Source organism: Trichosurus vulpecula, chromosome 3 (assembly GCF_011100635.1).
Source record: "Trichosurus vulpecula isolate mTriVul1 chromosome 3, mTriVul1.pri, whole genome shotgun sequence".
In the NCBI taxonomy this organism is placed as follows: Eukaryota; Metazoa; Chordata; class Mammalia; order Diprotodontia; family Phalangeridae; genus Trichosurus; species Trichosurus vulpecula.
This window is the reverse complement of record NC_050575.1, coordinates 392,411,455-392,435,539: the sequence shown is the minus strand read 5'-3', so window position 1 is coordinate 392,435,539 and position 24,085 is coordinate 392,411,455. Positions and strand designations below refer to the sequence as shown.

At 45.7% G+C, this 24,085-nt stretch overlaps 1 protein-coding gene across 1 annotated transcript in view; it reads right to left on the bottom strand.

The window, feature by feature from the left end:
• Positions 1 to 296: 296 nt before the first annotated feature.
• Positions 297 to 24,085, bottom strand: part of UTP4 (UTP4 small subunit processome component) — a 31,167-nt gene continuing 7,378 nt past the window's right edge. The window contains exons 3-16 of the mRNA XM_036750349.1: positions 22,421 to 22,612; positions 19,886 to 19,970; positions 19,184 to 19,273; positions 18,155 to 18,366; positions 14,726 to 14,989; positions 12,878 to 12,974; positions 11,639 to 11,703; positions 8,695 to 8,817; positions 7,943 to 8,099; positions 5,499 to 5,605; positions 4,643 to 4,738; positions 3,556 to 3,741; positions 2,177 to 2,287; positions 297 to 749 (exon numbers count right to left, since the gene is read on the bottom strand). Coding sequence (XP_036606244.1) covers positions 633 to 749; positions 2,177 to 2,287; positions 3,556 to 3,741; positions 4,643 to 4,738; positions 5,499 to 5,605; positions 7,943 to 8,099; positions 8,695 to 8,817; positions 11,639 to 11,703; positions 12,878 to 12,974; positions 14,726 to 14,989; positions 18,155 to 18,366; positions 19,184 to 19,273; positions 19,886 to 19,970; positions 22,421 to 22,612 — 1,902 coding nt within the window. The 3' untranslated portion in view covers positions 297 to 632. The remainder of the gene's footprint in view (positions 750 to 2,176; positions 2,288 to 3,555; positions 3,742 to 4,642; positions 4,739 to 5,498; positions 5,606 to 7,942; positions 8,100 to 8,694; positions 8,818 to 11,638; positions 11,704 to 12,877; positions 12,975 to 14,725; positions 14,990 to 18,154; positions 18,367 to 19,183; positions 19,274 to 19,885; positions 19,971 to 22,420; positions 22,613 to 24,085) is intronic.

Genomic DNA, 24,085 nt, shown 5'->3' with positions numbered 1-24,085 from the left:
AATGAGGAAACACTATCATAGAACTGACTTCCCAACGTAACGTTCATTCACTGCCATTTAGAAAGTTAACAGTTGACTATCTGAAGGCCAGAAAATTCGTTTTCAGAAAAAGCACATCTTATCAATTTCAGAACTGAAACTCCAACTGAACTGAAACCAAACATGCGCCTCCCTGGGGTAGCACCAGCCTATGTTAAACAAGCACCAACGGGGAAGGATTCGGAGCGCAGAAAGGAGCGCTGGGACTCTGAAGATAAAGCAGCCGAGAGTGACAGAGACAGAAGGAGTCGACTCTCTGCAGTCTCAACCTTTATTTAAGAGCAGAGGCATCTCTTTTATGAAGGGAAGATGGGGCCCAGAAGAGGTAGGGTGGCTTGTGGTTCTTTGGTACTTCATCATGACCACAGACACCTCATTTGGAGCTTGGTTCATTTCCACTGCACTTGAGCACATTGACTGGTCATGACTTGGGGCTCCAGGTGCAAGTCTCGACCCTGTCTTCTGGCAGCTAAGAAATGAGGGCAAATAACATTCGTGATTGTGGAGTCCTAAAGAAAGACTTTGTTTTATTATCATGATTTCTAGGAAAAGAACAAGTCAGCCAGTTCAGGGAAGCAAACACACAGCTCCACTTAAGTTCCAAATTTCTTCCGTTTGATGGGTGGTGGAAGCTGAGCGACGATGTCTTCCAAAGGCCGTTCCACCGCCACCAACGTGCCTTCATCCAAGAGGTCCATGAAGAGGAGAGGCTGCAAGTCAGAGAGAAGACAGTGATCCCACTGGGAAGCTCCCCCCACCTCCTCGCTAACACCAAGCCCAGTCTGGAAGGAGCCTGCTTACTGTAGCAAACCAGACCAGCTCTCAAAGTCGCACCTGACCCAGGACTAAAAAAAAAAATCACTCTAGTAAAATACATAGACACAGCTCTGGGGCACGGATTTACCCATAATAGATCGATTGCCTGGAGTCAGGAAGTCCTGAGTTCAAATATGACGTCAGCCACCTACTAGCTGTGCCACCCTGGGCAAGTCACTTAACCTCTGTTTCCTCAACTGTAAAATGGGAACAGTAACAGCACCTTCCTGCCAAGGTCAACCGAGACAATGTGTGTAAAATGCTGAGCACAGTGCCTGGCACAGAGGAGGCACTATAGAAATGCTTCTTCCCTTCACCAATATGCTCAGAAGCTAAGCTAACCAGAGCCTCTGAACCTGCCTCCTAATGCCTGAAACAGTCTAAACAGTAACTAAGACAGGGGCAACGGAAAGTGTGCTGAATGCAAATTCAAAGGGTTTGGGCTTACGTGCCAGCTCTAATGCCCATGTAATGCTGGCAAAGTCGATGAGCCTTTCTGGGGTTCAGAGCCTTTGTCTGTAAAATCACAGAATTCTCTAAGATCTTGCCCAGCTCCAAATCAAGGATCCCAAGAGAATATGTACACTAGAGGAAATTAAATTTTAACACAGAAAGAAAACATACCTTGTCTGAGCCATAATGGGCCTTGGCGGAGGTAGAGGGAAGTTCTCAACTTCCCGGTGCTTAAACACTACTTTGGGGGGGCACTCTCAGTTTTTACAGAAATGTGGATGACGGCTGATCTCAGGTGTCAGCCTCTCCCTGCATTTTTATGAAAACCTAGGCAGGAGTGTTGTTTTCCTTTGGCAGGGGCTGGTTAACTCTCCAGCTCTCTCACACAAGAGCAGAACAGAATGGGAGCATACCTGGCACCCTCACTCCCTTTTCCTACTACTAGCTCACTGCAGGCCTCTAAAAGGTTCCTTTCCTCTATCCCAGGAACCTAAAATATGAAAGGGCTTCATTAAGATTCTCAAGCCCTTTGGATACAAAGTCTACAAAACCTGTAAATCAGAGCTTTGAAGCATGGGTTTTTAATATCAAACAGACCACCCAGGTACAAAGAAACCAAATATACATTTCTGGTCCTCTCCAAGATAGTTTAAAAGGAGGGGGAATGGAATGGATAACCTTGGAAAGTTCCTTCTGCCCTAGAATCTGAAATTCACTATGACCCTGAAATGCTAAGGTCTTTGAATAGTGCATTAGGGGTTTTGTGGCCTGGACTATAGTATCTTTATTTTCTTCATAAGGATAACATAGAGCTCATCAAATCAGTAAAGCACCAGCCTGAAGTCAACAGCACTGAAGATACTCTCACCTGAAATTTCTTAGAGATCTTGAAGGCATGGGCATGGCGCCTCCTGATGTTTTCAGATGCCTCCCTTAAGGAATGCTGATTGAACAAGGGAGTTTTGTCATCTGGAAGTGGCTAAAAAGAAAAAAAAAAAACAACACATTTAAAACTTTCAATCTTGGGTTTCTGTTTGTCATTTCTTGTCCGGGCCATGCATGCCAATATCTTCCTGTGTCCATGCTGAATTTAAATGTCCCAACTTTCATTTTCTGCTTCTGTCAGAAAGGAGTTCTGGCCCCTCTTCCCAAGCATGCATGAGCCATGAGTAAAGACTTGAGGTAAAGAAGAATGTGCTTGACCCCACCAGTCAGACCAAAGGTCAGCCTGGCTGGTGACATTTTGTAGGGGAGAAAACAGGCCAGCATTCACAGGAGCTCAGCCAATGCAGGTTTGCACCTGAGATTTAACCCTGCCTCAGCAGGCTTAGGCCCCACAACATGCCACTCACACCCTGGGAGATGCTTTCTGGCCAAACAAATGAAATTCTACCCTCTGACTTCCTTGGGAAAAAGCTATGTCCAGTGTGCGGAAATGATGGGCCTGGAACCAGCTCTCTGGGCTCGCTTACAAAGAGGCAAGCAGGTAGGAGGAGTCCTTCCTGTATCACTCATCTCTCAGAAGGCACTTGTCAGCCAGCTCTCCCACACGGAGAGCTCTCATCAGCCCGATGAGGCAGGTCCCTTGTACAAACTGTAGTGAATAACTTGTTTTTAGCCATCTGCTTCCCCCATGTTCCACACACCCCCACGTTCACAGATACAACAAAACCATTGCTGTGTGTTATAATGTGCTTTGAGCTCATATGACAAGTGCTATTTGTAGAACACAGGGCTGTGGGGATGGTGCCTACCCAAGAAAAGCATTCAGCGGTGGGATGATTCAAAGCAGCAGTTGGCCAAGCCTGAAGAACAGCACATCCCACCTAAACCCTGGTGATGCAAAAGAGCATTCTCTGAGGTGGATTTAATTCAGCGATTACATCCATTTGCCTCTTAATAACAATGCTTGGGGGTCTGCAACTCTAGGCACAAGCAGCCAAGACTCCAGCAGGGCAGAGCATCACTCAGGGTCATCTCAGACCAAGTGGACCACTAATATTTCCCAAGAAGTTAAACACGGCAGCAGTAATCTGGTCTGCCCCATTAAGCAGCCAGTTCAGCAAAAAATAACTCACGTTTATACAGCAATCTAAAGGTTGCCACAATATTCACAACCCCATGGGGCAGTTAAGTCAGGCATTACTGCACCTGGGAATATCTACTCTATTCTGTTCCCCTTTTCTTAGGTTAGCCAAAGAAGATCCTGAAGGAAGAGAGGGCCTCAGGTGGTTGTGAGGGACTCACCATGGACTTATCAATGATGCAGAACATGTAGGTGTCATGAAGAAGGATGTGTGTAGGCCTCTTGGGATGAAAAGTGATGTGTGTGATTGGTGTATCCCTTTCTAGCCAGAGGTAGTGAAGTCCATGCTTCTGAACTTTCCGGCTCCAATCTGTGTACTGTTTTTGGGGGATGCTGAATTCAAAGACCTAGTGAAGAAAACCAAAGTTACCACTGTCCTAAAGAACTTCCTGAAAAGTTCTTCCACAATCTCGAGTGCAAAGCATAAAGAACTCAGACACCCAGGGAAAGTAAAGAAGAGTCACGGGGGTCTGACCAGTATTTCCCAGGATGCTCTGATGATGGACAATAAGCCATAGTATTTAATAAAGGGCTTAATCAATGCCAAAGAAACATGCTGACTGGCACGTCAGCTCCGAAGAGAGAGACTTCCTCTATTCCCTGAGTAAGGAAGAGCCCAGAAGGACTCTGGCTTCACTTGGCAAGAAATTCAACTAAGATAAATAAGCACTCATTTCAGAGGCTGCTGGAGGGTAGGAAAACTGTTGTTACCTCCAACATTAGCCATATAAGAACGAGCTTCACATACAGTGCAGGCCAGCGAGTTCTCATGATTCTCTGCTTGATACAATCAGTGTGGTAGAAAGGGCCGCCTACATTACACTTCTAATGCTGTTTCTGCCACTGAAGTTTTGTGACATGAAGTAAGTAATTTAACCTCTCTGTGTCTCTGTCAATTATCAAACAGTCGACAAAGCAGGGATGGAGCAGTGAGGGAAGGGATGAGATGATCTCAAAAACCCCACCCTATCTCCTGTTTACCGATGCAACGCTCCAAGCCTGGACATGGCGGATCTGAAGTAAGCAAAATGGATTTTGTCTAACATGCCACCATCGTCTGGGGGCAGGATGGTGAGACTGGGATTATCCATCACTATGACATCATTAATGGCGACCACTCCCAGCCTTGGCCAAATTAACACAACACTCCTGGGACCTGGGGACCTTCGCCTTACTCTCTCCTAATGTTATCACTGAAGTTTCTGGCTTCCGGCCTCCCTACCCGGTAAAGGTCCCGCAGACTCCCACCTGTTGGTCTGCGTGAGCGATCACAAGGTTGTTGGTGTCTGGTGCAATGGCCAGGGCTGTCACAGGGAAGTTGTAAGCAGGCACTGTGCAGTGAGGCTGAGGAGGACAGAGAGAACAAGAATAAGTGACTCCGTGGCATTCTTACTGTTCTGAAATGGCTACCTAGATTCCAGAGCATAGACTAGCGCTTCTTAAATTGTGGATCTCAACCCCATATGGGGCCATGAAAAATGTGGCAACAGTAAATGGTTTCTGAATGCCCCAAAATTAATTAAAAAATCAAACTTGGAATGAATCTAAGGTGTTTCTGGCAGCCCTCACCCATGCTGCATCTCAAAACTTCACTTCAGTCTCGGTTCTGAACACACAGCACATGCACTTTGCACTGCACACACTATCACGACCACACAGTGCTGCTGAAACTCGAAAAGGGGTCTTGAGTAAAAAAAGTTTAGGAAGCCCTGGCACAGATTATATATATTTGAGAGGGCATCAGTCAAGAGGCCGAATAATAAGCAACATATGGACACAACAACCTACAACTACAAACAACTACAACTTTCTTCCATGTGGTTGGAATTGTTCCTGAATTCTGAACCACAGAGGTTACGTGGGAGTTGTGGACAGAGCTGGCCTCTGAGTCAGGAAGACCTGTGTTCAAGTCCCACTTGTGACAAACACTGGCTGTGTGACCTTAGGCAGGTCACTAACGTGCTCAGGAGCCCTGGGTGGCCATCCATCAAAAACTCTAAGTTGCAGCCCCCATGCCCATCTACACTGGCACAAGGTGCCTCTTACACCAATGAAATCCTATGTCTAGACCAAAAACAAGCAAACAAACAAAACCTGGACCCACCTTAAGATGCTTCAAATCATAGATACTGACTCCACTACTCAAGGCAGCTGCAGCCAACCAATTCCCATCGGGGCTTCCTGCCAACAGAGACACGGCCTCCAAGGTCCCTGCAAGAAGAGAAGAGCTTGATGGGATTTCTCAGGTCCCCAGCGAACTCTGCTCCCAGAATGACACAAAACTTATCCCTGGGAAAAATTTAATTTCCTGCTAACTTTGCAAACAGACCCTCAAAGTAAGCCAGTCCACTCTTCACACTGTCAGAGTGAGACAAGAAACGGACTCACCCAGGGCAGAGTCAAAGGCTGCCAGTGGCAGTACCTGGGAGCCGAGGTCGAGCACACCACTGCTAAGTACACGAATTATGAAAACGTAAATGCGTGGTTTCTACCTGTTCTCCAAACTCCTTTCCCACCGTGTTTTTTTTCATACGAGTATTAAACTCAACAGACTTGAACTGTTGTGTTACTTACTCATTTCAGTTGTGTCCAACTCTCTGTGACCCCACTGGGGTTTTCTTGGCAGAGATATTGGAGCGGTTTGTCATTTCCTCCTCCAGCTTATTTGACAGATGAGGAATCTGAGACAAACAGGGTGAAGTGACTTGCCAAGGTCACACAGCTAGGAAGTGTCTCAAGTGGGTTTGAACTCAGGAAGATGAGTCTTCCTGACTCCAGGCCCATGTATTTGTTCTATCCACTATGGCACCACCTAGCTGCCCTGACTTGAGCTGTAGTTTTGTTCCACCTTATACAATAAACACCAAGGGTCTACTTCATACTGTCTTGGACAATGAAATAGAAGACTGAATCGTACGTGAATTAGACAACAATGCAAAGTGTCAGGTATCAAACCACGTAGCCTCCACAATACTTTGGAATTTTAAGGAGAGGAACTACGGGTGGCCAGTTCATGAAGAAAGTTCACGGAGAGAGGCCCCTGCTAGGTCATCGGAGAGTGGAGAGGAGCAGCAAGAGCACTTTGAGAGAGTAACCTAGGCTGTGGTTTTTACTGAAGGGCAAGGCTGGGTGCCATCCCTGTCCTGGCTCCCCAGGCTCTGAGCAGCTTTCACAATTCTTCACGACCCCTGTCTCCAGGCTCACGGCACAGGACTCCACATGCCCTGACATCTGGCTCAAGCTCCTCTTCCCATCCCTCTGCACCAGAGGGCCCAAACGTGGGCTGTAATTCCTTCCTGCCACTGCCTCACAGACACCAACCCCCCTTCAGCTCAAGGACCACCTACTCTAGGAAGCCTTCCTGATCCCAACTGCTAGGGCCTTCCCTCTTACATTGCCTTCTATTTACCACTTTGTACATGTTCTCCTTACACACACATGCCACCCACCATGAGAACATACGTTCCCAATGAGTAAGGACTGTCTCACTCGCATACTTGCGCTGCGTGTGCACAGCAGGCAGGGACAGTTGACTGATGTGGCATTCTGAGCCACACTTCACAATCTGCTTGGCCTCACGCCAACCCTCTGAGCCTCCTTACACTTCACTTTGCTTCACACGCTCTCCCCACCAGCCGAACAGACTTCCTTCCCACTCCTCCCACCCAATGCTCCCTCCCCAGCCTGTCTCCCTGGCTGCCCTCCAGGCCCAGAATATGCTCCCTCTGCCTGGAGTCCTTTCTTTCCTTCTAAACTCTGATGCCATTTCCCATGGAGTCTTTCCTGACTCCTACCTCTGACTAATGCCTTACCCTGAACACACCTTGTATTTACTGTGTTCACACAAATACTGTGAACACACAAATACAGACTCTCTGCTCCCCAACAAAATGTAAGATCCTCGAGGGCAGGGGCTGTTGTGTTCTTGCCTGCCCCTACACTGTCCATGTGGTCACACCTTCCTACCTACCTATGGTCTAAACCATGGCAGCTGAAGGGTGATTCCATTTATGACTGGAAGGGTGGACAATACCTCTGGCACTTCTCCATTCCTGCTCTCTGCCCCGACAAGTAGCAGGCTCCTGTTGCTTGCCCGGCACATTTCCTCTCCTGTTCTGACGCTGCTCAGAGTCTAAACTTTAGACCAATATATCAACATGTCCTGCCAGGTATGTGAAGGAGGATGTGGGTGGAGAATGAGAGGTTTCCTGAGGATGAAGCCTCACAATGCTAGAGATGCTGCCATACCATATGTCGGGGGAAAGCACCACGGAAAGCAGTCAGAGAATGTCAACAGAGGCCACTGCTTTCCCTCCTGGACTATGGAATAAAACAATACACAAAAAAGTAATCCTCCTAGAGATGCAAAGGAAGAAGTTTGCATCAGTTTAGCTTTTCCACTGGCTGAATCATGGAAGAAAACTCCTCAACCTCTAAACTGCAACCATCTGGGTATACGTTTGGGGGATGGAGCAGGGTGGGGCACACAATGTCTGGGACAGGGAGGAATGGAAACAGGAGGAATTCTGAATGACGATGGATCCTCACCTGACTGAGGATGGAAGGTGTGCAGGTGTTTCAAGGCCCCCTCTAACAGCTGAACCACATGGAGAGAACCTTGATTTGATGCCACAAACAACTTTGTGGAGTCTGCAGAGAACAAAATCTGGAGGGCAGAATTCAGGAACTTGGGCACTTTAGAAACCTTATAGTGGGCAAAAAAGAAGAGTCAGAAGTCCATTCTCTAAGAGAATTTCCACATCTGAAAGAATATTTTGAAATAAAAACTGTATCACAGCCAAATAAAGCCAAGGTTTTAGGATTTCCAAGGCATCTTGCCCCGAGGTGAGGCACATATTATGTGCTACCACATTGGAGTCCCCTTGCTAATTCATATTTGTTCTCCTTCAACTCTTTTAGCAAATACTACACCTAAGAGCCAGAAGACCGGGATGAGAGTCTTGGCTCCACAATTCACTTGTAGACCAGGGGCTCTTAACCTGGAATCTGTGAAATTATAAAAAATATTTTGAGGACTGTATCTAAATAGAATTGGTTTCCTTCTTAATCCCATGTATTTTATTTTGTGCATTTAAAAATATTATTCTGAGGAATCCACAAACTTCCCCACACAGCCAAAGGGGCCCATGACATAAAAGCATCAGGAAGCCCATTGTGGCCTTGGGCATATCACCACCTATGACAGAATGAGAATCAAAGGATTTCCACATAGTATTCTTTGCATGGTGCAGCACAGAGAGAGCTTCCAGGGCAAGAACACTGGGCTGTCCCTCACTTACCCTTTTGAGGCTCACAGTGTTATTTTCGTAATTCATCCGATAGAGACAAAACCTAGAAGCCGTAGAATAGGCTATCCAGCTTCCACAGGGGGAAATGCAGCTGCAGCAAATGTTCTCTGAACCCTGAGAATGGGAGAAGTCAGAGCAGATGGTAAGTAAAAGCAGCAGCACAAGGCTCACTTTGGCTTGGGGTCCTCTTAAGCAGAAATCAGCCAACAACAACAAAGGGTCGCTGCAGTTGGGGTCAAGACTTCTAAAGCAAAAAAGCAAGCCTGAACATCCCAGCACATCCCCCTATTGCTAGCATCCAACAAAATACACTGTCTTCCCTAATTCAGGTAAAGAAGGTGGTGTGGTTTCTTTCTTTTTTTTTTGGGGGGGGGGGGGAGGTGGGTGGGCAGGGCAATTGCGGTTAAGTGACTTGCCCAAGGTCACACAGCTAGTAAATGTGTCAAGTGTCTGAGGCCGGATTTGAACTCGGGTCCTCCTGACTCCAGGGCTGGTGCTCTACTCACAGCGCCACCTAGCTGCCCCATGGTTCCTGTCTTACTAGAAGAGTTCAGAAGAAGGCTGGATCACTAATACATGCTTGCTGAATGAATGAATGAATTCCTTTTGTAGAGGGGATTCCTGTTTAGTAAGTGTTATACTAGATGAGGCCTGAAATCCCTTCCAACCCTGAAGTTCTATGATGTGGGAGGCTGTGAAAGCCATTTACTTTATGTTTTGGGAATTGTAAACATGGTTTAAAGGACAATTCTACAACTATAATGGACTCAATTATTTGTTTCATTAGGTCAGCAAACTGTGCAGATGCATGTGATTATATGCTCTCCCCTGGTAAGCACCTACCCAGCTTATAGCAGGCTCTGTGCCAGAGCCAGGGATGAGGAGTGTACAGCAATGATGGGAGACACTAGGTACATAAACACAACTCACACAAAAATAAACACCAGGCCAATGCAATGGAGGGTGTGGTGGGATGGAGAAGACTGCTCACTGGGGACTAGTCTACGCATGTAGAAGGAGCAGATGAAGGACCCCTTTGAGAAGAAACAAGGAATTCTACTGTCAGTTCTGGTGGGGTGAGAAGGCATCCTAGGCATGGGGGACAGCCAGGGCAAAGGTGTGGAAGCCAGAGATGCAGGGTTGAAGAGTGAAGGCTGGATTGGCAGGAACGCAGAGTGTGTGGGAGAAGGGCAGTAATGAGCAGTAACCCTGGAAAGGTTGGTTGTGGCCAGGTTGTGAAAGGCTTTGAAGGCCAAACAGAAGCAACATGAATATGTTATCACTGGAGCATGAGAAGGGAATGAATGCAGTTAGGTTTTGGGAAAATCGCTTTGGCAGCTGAGTGTAAGATGGACCGGAGCAGGGAGATGACTTAGAAGGCTACTTTGATGGCATCCAGGCAAGAACTGGGGGTATGCAGGTAGCCAGTGGTCTGAGCACAGAGAAAGTGGTGGATTCGAGGGGTGTTGTGGAGGTGGAAGCAATATGGGCAAAGGAACAGAGGCCCTGTGGGGGAGAGAGAAGGATCAAGGACACTACCAAGGTTGGAAGCCTGCATCACCGGGAGGACAAATAGGAAAGCTGGTGAACACAGAGCCAATGAGAGAACATGGCCTGTGACCTCACAGTTAATGCAAGCCACCCTGAATGAATGGAAACAGCAGAGGCTCTAACTATCCCACAGGAAAACCTGCATGTGCCTCTGGGCCCCCTCTGGCACCAGGCCTTCTTTGTTCTGTTTCTAGGTAACACCTGACCCAGACAAAGGGCAGGCAAGGGGATCCACTACTGGGTCCTTTTGTGGCCAAGGCCCAATTAACCCAATAAGCCTTAACAAATCTATACACACATCCCCACGCTGATGTGGACTGCCCTTTCTTTGTTCTCTCAGTACCTTCCCCTTACAGCGGTACTGTTCCTTGGGACAGTCTGCATCCCAACACTGGTACAACAGGGGCCGAGCAGCTCTTGGGTCCTTACAGCTGGGCCCTGGGATAGGTCTGGACAGAGAGTGGAGTAGTTTTGGACAAACTGAGCTTGACATGCATGTGGGACATTCAGTATGAAGCCAACAACACAGCTGCATGACTAGAGCTCAGGACAGGGAAGAAGGCTCGATATGTAATTCTGACAAAGAGAAGACAGCTAGACCTACAGAGACTGAGGACATCCAACAGTTAGAACGTGGAGAGAAAAGGTCCAAGATAGAGCACTGAGGACCCATGCACAGAGTGGGGGGGACATGAATGATAATCCAGCAAGAGATGAACAGGAGCGGCTGGAGGACCACGAGAAAGCAGCATCACCAAAGCTCAGATGAGAGAGCATTCAGGAGGACAGCATGTCCAGCAGGTCAGGGGACGCGGGGAGCTTAGGAAGGGTGAGGACCAAGGAGGGGACATCGCACGTGGCAAGGAAGAGAAGGCGGTTTCAGTGAAATGATGAGCTCAGAAGCCAGACCATGAAGGACTGAAAAGGGAAGAGAGGAAGCAGAGCCTCCAAGCACAGTGAGGGAAGACACATGGAGTGGAGGGAGGGTGAGGAGGCACGAAAGAGGGGAGAGAGGGAAAGAGGAGGGAAGGGGAGGGGGGGGGAGAGAGAGAGAGAGAAAGAGGAAGAGGGAGGGAGAAGGAACAATTGTGGGGGGCTTTCTGCCAGAGGAGATGAGAGAGGACAGGACAGATGAAGCAAGTTGGCTCTGGTGCACAATGGTGTCAAGGAAATAGAGGTAAAGGTCCAACTCCTCCTGTCAAATGAATGACCTGCCTATGATAAACTAGCTAACTGCATGTAGATGTCATTCAATGAGTATTTGTTGGATAAACTAGTGAATCAGTAAATGAATTACAGATGAAATGAGGTGATTTCAGAATAGGAAATCAAAATCCCACCCTGTATTTCTGCCTCTGGGCATTAAGCTCAAGTTGCTTCTTACCTTTTTTTTGAGCTGTAGCAAATGTTCTGCATTTCTAGAGAGTGGAAGGATGTCTTCATTCTTTCCTGGAACAAGAAATCCCACTAAGGATTTCCCTCTTAATGAAGTTATTCCCCCACAGGACAAAAGTACACTTTTCCCTCTAAAACCATGTTGTTATGTATGAGAGATATCTTGAATCCTTACCAGAGTGGGATGAGGCCCATGGAAAACCAGGCAGCTGTTTGGCTGGCCAGCTACTGGCCAGCCAGCTAGCTCACCATCTCCTGGGACTGAGGGAGAGGAAAGCCTTCAGCTCTGCCCTGGGCCCTATCCCAACCAATCACTCGATTTTAACAACTCTACCCCGACCTTGTACCATGAGAATTTACCAGAGCTGCCAGCAGAGTGGAAGCAGACCAAGCCTATCCTCTCTCTCACTGACCAGTGGGACACCTAAACGATAACTCATACTTGTATAACTCTTGAAGGTTTGCCCTGTAGAAGTAAATGCGAATAACACCCCCACTTCACAGATGAGACTGAGAGTTTAAGCGATCTGGCCACGATCACCTTGCCTCTGTCTGAAGGCAGAACTTTGACCTCAGGCCTCCTGACCCCAATTCCTTTGCTCTAATCAATTACAAAGTCTTTGAACCAGAAGCACCAAGAGCCCCCTTTGCTGGCTCCCCAGGGCTGTGCACGACACAAGCCACGTCACTTCCAGGCCAGGTCACTCCTGTGACAGGAGGTGGTTCTGTCAAGCTCTGAGCTTCTGGCTCTGGTTCATGATGTCGCCTCTCTAAGTTTCAGCTTCTTAATCTATGAAAGAAGAGGCCAGACCAGGTGATGTCCCAGTGACCCTGCCAATTTTAAAATAATGTATACATGAACTCTACACGATCTCTGTTTAACAACAGCAGGGCCAAAATGTGGTCAATCTAGAGCAGGCGTCCATGCCGGCTCCCAACCTTGGCCCGGACTATGGCCCTGGAAGGACAAATCAGAGATTCTGACTTATCATAGCTACGAGCTTTAAGGACATCCTGTGTTGACAGCTCTTCCTGTGGACAGGCTCTTTGGGAGTTGGGATTGGGAGCCAGGACATGGGGCACCTAAGAGTATACATTTTGCAGAAATCCAAAAAGCCATATCCATCTTTCCAGATCATCCCAATTGTTTCTTTCTATGACTGATCTCAGCATTTTCCTCCACAGGGTCTGTAACTTATTCCCAGGAAGAAGATGGCGTCCAGCTCACCAGCCGCATCAGTGTCTCCCAATCGCCAGAGTTCCAAACGCTGAGGAAACTGGAAGAGGAGGAGCTGCATCTTCTTAGCACAGGAGACAAGACGACGCTGAAACCAAGGAACAATCAGCATCAGAGGTTAGATTCAGATTTAAATTTAAATTAACTTAGATTTCCCACACACAAGCTTAAGGAAAACATCGTAGTACATTATATAAAGCTGGAACAAAAGGGCTTTAACAAATCATTATGTTTTTCATTTTTGTTCGATTTAACTTTTTCTCAAAACAGAATAACGCAAAAAAGAAAAGGGAGAAATTGGCGTAAAGAAAATAAATACTGGAGTGAGCAGCAGAGCAGACGGAATGTTGGATTTGGTGTCAAGAGGATCAAGGTTTCAATCTTGGCTCTGTGGCCTCTCAGGTGCCAGTGTAACCTTGGCTGGGTGACCTCCCCTCTCTGGGCCTAAATGATCAACATTGTCCCTTGCACCTCTAGATGCCTGAACCTGCAGAGGGGAGAAAATACCTGTCCTGCTCACTTCCCCAGGTAGAGATCATAGGAACAGAGGGCTAATTTAGCTGAAAATAGCTGATTATAGTTAAACTGATAACCAAACAAATACTTTGTAATAAAAAGCACCCACAGACTACAGATAAAGGAGATAGAAATCATCTTTGCTGTTATTATAAAAATCAATCTTTTTTTACAGTCATAATAACAATAGGAAGCTATCTCAAAGAGAAGATGTCAAAAGTTTTGAAAGGATAGACAGCATTTATTATCTTATAATATGGTAACATCGGCAACTTCTAATTCATATGCCTAACTTCTAATGTCTAAAAAGTGTTTACAGGAATAGACATAGTCAGAGTATTTGTGCTGAAAAAAAGGTTTAAGGAACAAGAGGGCTTGATAGACAATTTTCTATAGGAGACACGTTTCCACCACCATCCAGCTGACTGAGGTATAGGGAACACAAGGTCCTACTTTTTTTTTTTTAACTAACATTTATTCATTGCAAAAAAGCATCTGGCTTGGTAAAAACAAAACCGTGCCTTATAGGCTTCTCCTCCAAAAGGTTGTCTTCTATGTATGTAAGATTCCTTAAAAGACGGATAACTTGGGTCAGCAATCTACCCACTGTCAATTAGGTATGGCCAAATAAAGCAAGAGATGCGATGCCAAAGTTCTCCATACCCTATCTGAAGTCTGAGTGAGAGAGGAAGTCCCTAAAGATGGCCGAGTTTTTCAAATGCCCCTGATGAAAGATGGTATTTTAATAAATAACAAAACCTGGAATACTGCTGTCTCCTCCATGAGATCGCTAAGAAAACATCCAAGTAAATGCAGAATGCCTATCAGATTGGGACAAAGAGCTCGAGGGGGTCCAAAATTTAGCAAGAGGAGAAGGAGCTGGATTCTATTTGGAAAGCTGTGCAGTGCTTTCAATATTCTCAAGCTGACCCCTGAAGCAAAAATGTGGTACTGATAATTTTTTTTGCAATCCAGAGCAATGGAAAGATGCATGATAAGTACCAGTCACTGACTTTCAAGCAAGTAGTCATATAGCAGTGGCTGTCTCTGGAGAAGGAGGTCACATACCCAGAGCGAAAGCTAAGAAATAGCCCGAGTGCAGCATGCACAAAACATTCCAAGTCCTATAGGAAAGCCTCGAGCACAATGGCTAAGCCCTCTATGGATGGTCTAGGGAAGGATATGGACAAGGATAGCACGGGAGAAGGTCCAATGGATAACAAGCTCCACCAATGGAGCACAGACCCACCAATGTGAGAACGCCACCATCACAACCACACACACAAAGGACGCAAGTTTGTTTTTTTTTAAGAGCCTCCTTACATGTGGGAAGGTGATTTTCCGAAGTGCAGCATCATAATTCTTGACCTCCACCTTCTCCATGAGTGGGCGAATGACTAAGTGGGCGTCCACGCCTCCAGAGATCAGTGCGGTTGGGCTGTGAGCCACAGAGCGCACGTCATGAGTGTGATGCTGGAAGGGCTTCGTTCTCACCCACTGGCTCTGCTTGCCGTCCGACCTCGAAGGGATCAGCTGGAAATGGAATATGGTCCCCTCGGCCGTGCCCACCACCATGCTATCTTCTTTCTGGGAGATGAAATAATCAGCGAGAAAGAAAGATGAAGAGAGCTAAGTCACTATAGCCTTGAGAAGGCTCGCCACCAACTGCTTGCTTTTAGTTGTGGCCCTCCTAGCTCAGGACTTTGTTTATAATGTGCCTTTGGTTCTTACTCATTTGTTTGAACACATGTCTGTTGATGGAAGTTAAAATTTATGAATAAAAAACATTCTTCCCCCTGAATCTGAGAGATGAGAGCTAGGTCTGAAGACAGGCCTAGGGATGTCCTGGGTGTAGGCATCATGGTCAGGGAGACCCAACCGGTGGAGTGTGCCTGCCTGGAAGCTTGCATTAAGATTTCATGGTGTTGAGTCGGGTTATAACAGAGGAAGAGGGAGAAGGGAAGATGTGAAGAGGAGGAGGAGGAGGACGAGGAGGAGCAGCAGCCGCAGCAAGTCCACAAGGCCAATGGAGCCAGAGTCAATTGCACAAGTATGTTCAGGAATAGACGTGACACAGCACCCCCTGCTGGTCAATCACGCAGAATGCTGCTACCTGTACAGTTGGGAGACCTGAGCAGCCCTGAGATGGAAGAGAAGAGCTCCAAGGAGTATGAGCCCTGTGTCTTCTGGGGCAATCCACTCCCACCATGGGGACTCTGCAAACCGCTAGAAGGCTTCGTGGCCTCATCCACTACTCTGCTCTAACCCTCCTCCATGGGACGGCCCTTGCACCAACACAGGTCATTCTTTTCTCTCTGCCACAAGGAAGCAGAGCAGTGATTCAAAGCAATACAATGTGAACTTAATTAGCAAGTGGTGCCCATAAATTCACAAAGCTAAATTAATTATGAGTCACTGCAGCTTTTAAGGCTGTAGGCACACTGGCAGTCAGCACGCATCATGAAAACAGCATCGCACCCGAAGGCAGCAAACAGGGCGAGGTTGGCTGAGCAGCCTCATCTAAGGCATGGGAAGCTGGGAGCCTTAGTTTCCTCATCTGTAAAATGGGGGATTGCACTAGATAATCTCCAAGGGGCTTTCCAGCTTTAAATCCTCTCATGCACCTTTAGAAAGGGAAAACCAATGTTGGGACAGGGTGCAACCGAAAGAAGGTTGAAATCCCCGAGTGTAGAAAGGAAATCCAACAGCCTAGCAAAGCGGGATCATGTCATCCACAAGAGACTGTTGGTGAGGAGGAATATTTCCTACACAAAGAAAAGACCGTAGGGTGGAAGCGATTTCAGCATTATTTTCATTTATTTTTGCTGCTCAAAACTCACCAACTACTACTCAAAAGAACCCCACTCTGTTTCTGCTCTTCACTTGGTTAAGAGTTGACAGGGCAGCCCCCATCTGACTGGGACACGACAGAGGGAGGACTGAGCCGGCCATCAGAGGACCTGGGATCTAGGCCTGGCTTGGACAATACCATGTGTGTGACTCCAGGCAGCTCAGCTCATCAGCCTCAGTCTCCTCACCTGTAAGATGGAGACAATACTTCTTGCCCTGATGACCCCACAAAACTATTGTGAGGAGTGACATAATGTCAAGTAAAGCATGATGTAAACCAGAAAACACTAGGTAAGTGTCAGTTACCAGGAGAGAGGGAAGAAAGTCATAGCTCATTTCCCGAGAGGAGGCAGAGACTCCCACCCATCAGAGGGAGGGGGGATGGACAAAGATCAACTTAGGTAAGTTATTCCCCTCTGGGGGCTCTTTAAGATTCCTCAACATCTAGTAATTAGCAACTCAGAAGCTGTGGAGATGGCAAGCAGCAGGTCTGCATGAAGGCTGAACCACCAGAGGTTTACAAGAAGCTGCCCTTCACTGTACCCTCTGGCTTTAAGTTCCAACTCAAACCCCACCTTCTACAGGAAGGCTTCCCTAACCCCTCTTAATTCCAGTGCTTTCTTTTTTTACATGTTGTCTTATTTGTCCTATATAGAGCTAGCTTTGTTTCTATCTGTTTGCATGTGGTCTTCCCTCATTAGACTGTAAGCTTCTTGAGGGCAGGGACTGTCTTTTGCCTCGGTTTGCATCCTTAGTGCTTGATGTGTCGTGCCTGGCACATCTGTCATGGCTGTTCAGTCATTTTAGTTGTGTTGACTCTTTGTGACCCCATTTGCAGTTTTCTTGGCAAGGATACGGAAGCAGGATACCATTTCCACAGTAGGCACTTAATAAATGTTAATGATTGATTGACTCTTCAAACCAGAATAATGGAGGGCCTGAAAAGCAAATGGCTTTGAAAAAGCTCTGTGAAACTCCGAAAGGGAAGAAGTTTGAAAGTAGGAAAATACAGGTGTGTAGAAGGCTAAATCGCACCACAGGGCAAGCAATGTACGGAGTTAAGATAAGGTCAAAAGAACTCTAAAGACGATCTAATCCAATGCTCTCATCCTGTGGATGAAGAGATAGGCCCAGGTAAGTGAACGTGTTCAAGCTGCCTTCTTAACACAAATCTCCTGACATCCAATTTAAACAACAGAAAACGGCATTTTCTAAGTCATCACTTCACAGCAAAGTAGGAGATGTGAAGTGAGGAGTCAGTCTTCTGGAAAACCTCAAGGATTCTTGACCTCCTTCTAGGGGCAGCACAGATCTGCTTACTATCACAGGGTCTAGAGAGAATCCCTCTGCTCATGAACCAACCAGCTCACTGAGGAGTAGAAGGCACAGGTGGCTGACATCAATCCTGGATATACTTCCAAGGCCTACCCTCTGGAACAATACTTATCCCGACTCAATGTTGGTAACATCATCTTCTCTAACACACTGTCTAGTCTTCTTCTTGCAATCCTAAACAGCAAGTTTGGTAAACCAATTTTGCAGACATCGTCAGTCATATATTCTGACTCCATAGAAAGCACTATGCTAAGCGCTGGAGAGCCTTGCCCTCCCAAAACTTACGATCTAACAGGGAGGATAGGGCACACACTTCAATAAGCAATATTATATGACAGACATGCACAGCACGAAGGGAGAAACATTTCACTCTCACCCCCTGCTGTGAGGTTGGTAATAGATGTTAGTGTGTAATCTTGCAGATGAAGAAACTGGGGCTCTGAGAGGTCAGACAACTTGCCCAAAGTTCAGCACTCCTCCCGCTGGGCCATGCTACCTCTGGTACCCATGTCTGAGTCTTGGTGCAAAGCTTTAACACACAAACTGTGAACACAGGTGTGTACTCACCTCTGCTACAGCTATGGACAGCACATCAGAGCTGGCGAGGGGATGTGTCTGCACGAGGGTGCCCGTCTCAGAGTCCCAAAACTGCACCATGCCCGCCGAGTCTGTGCTCACAACGGTCCCATCTGACAGGAAGGCCACCCCCCACACGACACACCTGCGCCGCTGGGAGCCCGGGTGCCTCTTGTCCATTAACATCTTTTGGGTGGTGCTGCCTGAGAAACAAGCATACCAACACAGCTGCAGGAAAAGACCCCTTTATCTATGGAAAATGAAACCTGGAGACCTCTGCCCTTTTCCAGCTCCTGCACCCAGACAGTGAAAGGCACAGCTCACAGAAAAAAGTGCTGTTTACAGCTTACATAAAAGTCTCCTTTGAGTCTGTAAAGTGTGCACAGTAAGACAAGTAAGAATTATTATCCCCATTTCACAGGTGAAGAAGGGCAGCTCAGTGAGCTGAATGGGTTTGCCTCAGGTCCTCCAGCCTAGAAGGCTGCCGAGCCAGCTCTTGTCTGACTCCAAGGCCAGGGCTCTTCCCATTACTGCAAGGGATGCTCATGAACTAGTTCTCTGGGCCTAATCAGGAAGGTGAATGTGCCCCAGTACAATCTGAAGTAAGTGGGAACAAATCACACCAAAACTTGAAAGGAGCTCATAAAGAAAGAGCACTCACAAAGCGGCTGCTAAAAAGACTAAAGGGAGGCTGAACTATAAAGGTCTTTGAAGTAATGTATTCCAAGGCCTCAAATTGCTAACGCTTTTCCTAAAAGATTTTTCTTTGTTTTACTATTTAAAGAAGAAAACCAAGTCAAGTAAAACAAGCCAGCACATTTGTCACGTTTGAAAAGTCTGCTCCATGCCACACGTTCAAGCCCCCATCTCTCCACCAAGAGGTGGGAGACACACCTCCCCAGCAATCCTTTGTAATCACAATCAGTCATGGCACTCACCAGAGTCTGGATATCTTTTCATGAAACCCCCAAACCCTGATCCAAACATGAGATGCACAATTTGAACTGAGAACAACAGTACCTGATCTGACATCAAGCACAGCAACGTAGTCTATGGATCCAGCTGCAATGCGGGTACCAGATGGATGCCAACTTAATGAGAGGATTCGACCTGGCAGTTACAGAATAAAAAAGAAAATGGTTTACAAATATACAGCAATGAGATCCATAGAGTTCTCTCCTACAACTAGCTGCAGGGCGAGCATTATACCTCTGCTTCCCCATAATCTAGCGCATTATGTAGATGCAATATAACTCTGCCCTGAAGTCCTACTGAGCATGTATAACATGCTAAGCCCTGAGGGTTGAGCATCTAATGTACTGACTGAGTAATATTGTAGAGAATGTAATACATTCTGGTCCTTATCCGCTAGGGGATGCCATTTTTAAGCAACAAGTCACATACTCGCATGTTACACTATAAGCTATTGCTTTTAAAAATTTTTATTTAAAGATTATACACTGTCTTGGGGAGGGGGAAAAAATTTAAAACTCAAAATCTTATGAAAGTGAATGCCAAAAACTAAAAGTAAATTAATTATTTAAAAATCCTATTTAGTTTTTATGAGTAATTTTAGGTTTTGTGTTTTGGATTTGTTTCTCCAGGCAGGGAGACTCAACTTGGATAGGCTGGAACATCCAGGGGACACCAGATAAAGCATCTCTTGCAACAAGCACAAAAGCATTCCAACTTCCAGGAAAGGACCCCTTAAATGCCCTTTACCTTTCTGTCGGTCTAAAGTCCGTTCAAGCTGGATTTTGTCCGGGGCGACTTGGAACAGCCTCACAGACCCATCCTCACAGCCTATCTGTTGGGGGCAAAGAGGAAAACCGAAAAGATGAACATTCATGAAAATAAACAAAAATGCTTTTTTTTTTTTTTAAAGAAAAAAATTTTGAAAGAGGGAGAATCCTGGAGTCAGGAAACCACAGCCTACGTACTCTGGCAAGCTAAACAAGTTCATGGTCTAAAGAGATAGGCCACAGGAATAGTTTACCTGTCAGATCCATGGAGAAGGGAAGAATTTAGGACCAAACAAGAGACAGAGAACATTATGAGATGCAAAATGGATGATTCTGATTACATCAAATTGGAAAGTTTTTGCACAAAGCCAATGCAACCAAGATTAGAAGGGAAGCAGAAAGCTGGCAAACAATTTTTACAGGCAGTGTTTCTGACAAAAGCCGCGTTTCTAATATATATAGAACCGAGTTGAATTTATAGGAACACAAGTCATTCCCCAATTGATAAATGGTCAAAGGATATGAGCCGGTTGTTTTCAGAGGAGATATTAAAACTTCCTATAGCCATATGAAAAAATGCTCTAAATAACTATTGACCAGAGAAATACAAATGAAAACGACTCTGAGGTACCACCTCACACCCATCAGATCGGCTAATATGACAGAAAAAGAAAATGGTAAATATTAGAGAACACGTGGGAAAATTGGAACACTAATGCATTACTGGTGGACTTGTGAATTGATCCAATCATTCGGGAGAGCGATTTGGAACTATGCCCAAAGGGCTATGAAATTGTGCACACCCTTTGATCTAGCAGTATCACCCACTACTAGGTCTGTATCCCCTAGAGAACATAAAAATGGGAAAAGGATCCATACGTACAAAAATATTTATAGCAGCTCTTTTTGTGGTGGCAAAGAACTGGAAATTCTTTGGGGAATTTGGCTGATTGGGGAATGGTTGAACACGATGTGGTATATGAAGGTAACGGAATACTACTGTGCTACAAGAAATGATGAGCAGGCCAACTTCATTAAGCCTGGACTTATACGAACCGATGCTGAGTGAAATGAGCAGAGCCAGCAGAACATTGTACACAGTAACAGCAACATTGCGCAAGGACTGACTTTGCTAGACTGAGTTCTTCTCAGCAATGCAAAGATCTAAGACAAATGATTCCAAAAGACTCATGATGGAAAACGCTGTCCACATCCACAGTGCAGATCAGAGCAGACTATTTGCTCTCCTTTTCTTTTATTGCTGTTTTGTTTCTTCTTTCTTGAGGCTCCTCCCATTAGTTCTAATTCTTCTTTACATTACTACTAATGAGAAAGGGTTTAATATGAATGTAAAAAAATAAAACGGACAGGTTACAGTGATAAGGACAGGCTACATCACGCCTATGCTAGAAACCCATCTTCTAATAGAGTCGAAAACATTTGCTGAGTATTCATTCAGAGCAAAGAATCAGAAAGAGCACTGGTCTTGGAGTCAGGAAAGACCTGAGTTCAAATCCTGGTCCTGACGCTCACCAGCTCCACGCACTGGGCAAATCCCGTAAGCCCTTTGACCTGGTTTCCTAATTTACCAAATAGGAAGAAGAAATGAAACTACTGACAACCAAATGAAACAATGTTCCACACCAGTAACCAAAGGAGAAAGGCTCAAGAAAACACCCCTGAGGCTTTAGCACCCCAGGCCCTTCTGGCTGTTAACAATAACAAAGCCCCGGCTGGAGCTGCAATTGAGTCCAAGCATGTTGGAGAATGATCCAGCTCAAGTCAGCCATACTCCATGACCTCACTGATATCACCACTAGAGATGACCCCAAAGAGGTCAAAGATAGCTGGAAAGGTTCCAGAGAAGGGCACTTTTCATGGTGTCAAGGAACAGGAAAAATAAAGGGTACCGATTGTAGTACGCGAATGTGATGGGCTATTACTGACTGTATGGTAAGATAACACATGGGAAGGATTCAGGGAAACTTGGAAGAACCCACGTGAACTGAAGCAGAGAGAAGCAAGCAGAGCCAGGAGAACAATATGTTACCAGAGGACAGAATGGGGATCGATGTCATGATTAATCAAAGTTTTAGGGAACTACTGTTGAAATATATGCCCCTCCTCTTAGAAGGAGGTGCGGCAGCAGTCTATAGTTAACAAATGAAACACGTGCCATGGTACAAGGCCAATGTGTTCATTTATTTTGCTTAGCCATACTTGTTTTGTGGGAGGATTTTAGGGGACAGGTCATTGGGAAATAAAACTGATATAAAAAGACTATTGATAAGAACTTTAATTTTTTAAAAAGACAACGATGGAAAAATAAATGAATGCAAATAGAATAAAGAAAAAGTGTGAATGATCCCAACATGAGCTCCAGTCCCAACAGTGGGAACATTCCAGAAAGAATTTTACTTACTCCTCCACTGTCATGCAGAAGGAAACCTCAGTGAGCCTAAAAACATCTCATTCTGCCTTAATAGTAAACTCCCCTTTCCCCTTAAATACTAACCACAAGGTATGAGCCACTTGGGTCAGCAGCCATGCTCCAAATGGGACCCCCAAAGCCATCCACAGAATATTTGACACTCAGCTTTTCCAAGTCATACTCGATAATGTCACCACTGAGTCCAGCACTGAAGAGCCGCTGTCCTTTTGCCCAGCACAGAGCTTCTGTGGACCGACCTTCATGGCCTGGGAAAAACTACAAAAACACACAAAAATACTTTGTTCAGTTGTCAAATCATCATCGCTGTTGCCATTGTCACCATCTACTAGCATCTACTGATCAGTCAGAGAATGCATGGAATTTACATTACAATCCAAAACAAACGAAATAATATGATTCTGAAAATATTTGGATGCTTTGGTTTCATTCTACTTGGCGTATGTTTAGTTTTGAGAAGCAGTATTTGGTGGTATACAGAGCAGGACCCCAAGTCAGGAAGGCCTGCAGGGTTCCTGTTCAGTCTGAGACATCCCAGCTCTGTGATCCTCAGGATATTCCGCAACTTCTTAGTGTCTCGATGTCTTTAAGTAGTGGCACAGGTGCTCACAGATCTGATTCTACCTCCATAAAAACAGGTTTAGCTGAGATTCACTAGGTATTAGAAAAGAGCTAACCAAAGATAATTAATAAATACTTGGGGTTGGTTTGAGAGCTTAGAAATTAGCACAATTCGTTTTAATGTCTGGGTCACAGCGTCAAGTCAGTGATTTAAACAACATCTTACTGAAAACTCAAAAGGTGTTCCTAGCTATCTTGTTTTATTCTCACATCCTTAAGTGCGAAGTAGGAGATGGTTATACTTCCCATTTTTCCCTTGGGGAGATTGAGACACATATAGGAATTTAAGTGACTCGTCCAGGACAGCTCTTCTGCCTGCTAGCCCTTTCCTCTTTCCACCAGGATAGGGATCAGTCACTTTTAAAAGTCCTGAGTGCTCCCAGTGGGACTAAAGAATATGTTTATGGGTGCTGCTGACCTAGGCAGGAAAGATAATGTCTTTGAGGTTTGAAGGTAATCAATCAGTCAGTTAGTCAGCAAGCTTTCATTAAGTTCTTTAATAGGTACTAGGCCCTGTGCTCAGCACTGGGGATACAAAGATAAACCAAGAAAGTCTTTGCCCTGGAGGAGCTTACATCCTACTGGGGGTAACTATATAGAAATAAAGGGGTAAATGCAAAGAAAGGTAGCCAAAGCAGATGGAAATGGCAAAGGCCTGGATGGACAGACCAACAAAGAAAGGCCTGCTAGACGGGGTGGTGTTTTACCAATCTTTTAAAAAAAAACATTTTATTTTTCCCCAATTACATGTAAAAATTTCTAACATTTGTTTTTTTCAAATATCCGAGTTCCAGATTCCCCACCACCAACTACTGAGAAGGCAAGCTATTTGATATGTCATAAATGTGCAGTCATGCAAAACATATTTCCACATTAGTCATGTTGTGAAAAAAAAAACAGACAACCCCCCCGCCCCCGCCGCCCACCACCAAATAAAGTACATTTTAGCAGTCTTAAAGGAAGTCAGGGATTCTGAGAATACATCGTAGGGAAGGAGAGCTTTAGGAGTAGCCAGCCTCAAAGGCACAGACAGAGCATCCCTTTTAAGAACTATCAAGTAGGCTGGTGTGGCTGAACAGAGTACCAGAGGGGAGCAGATGGTGAGAAACT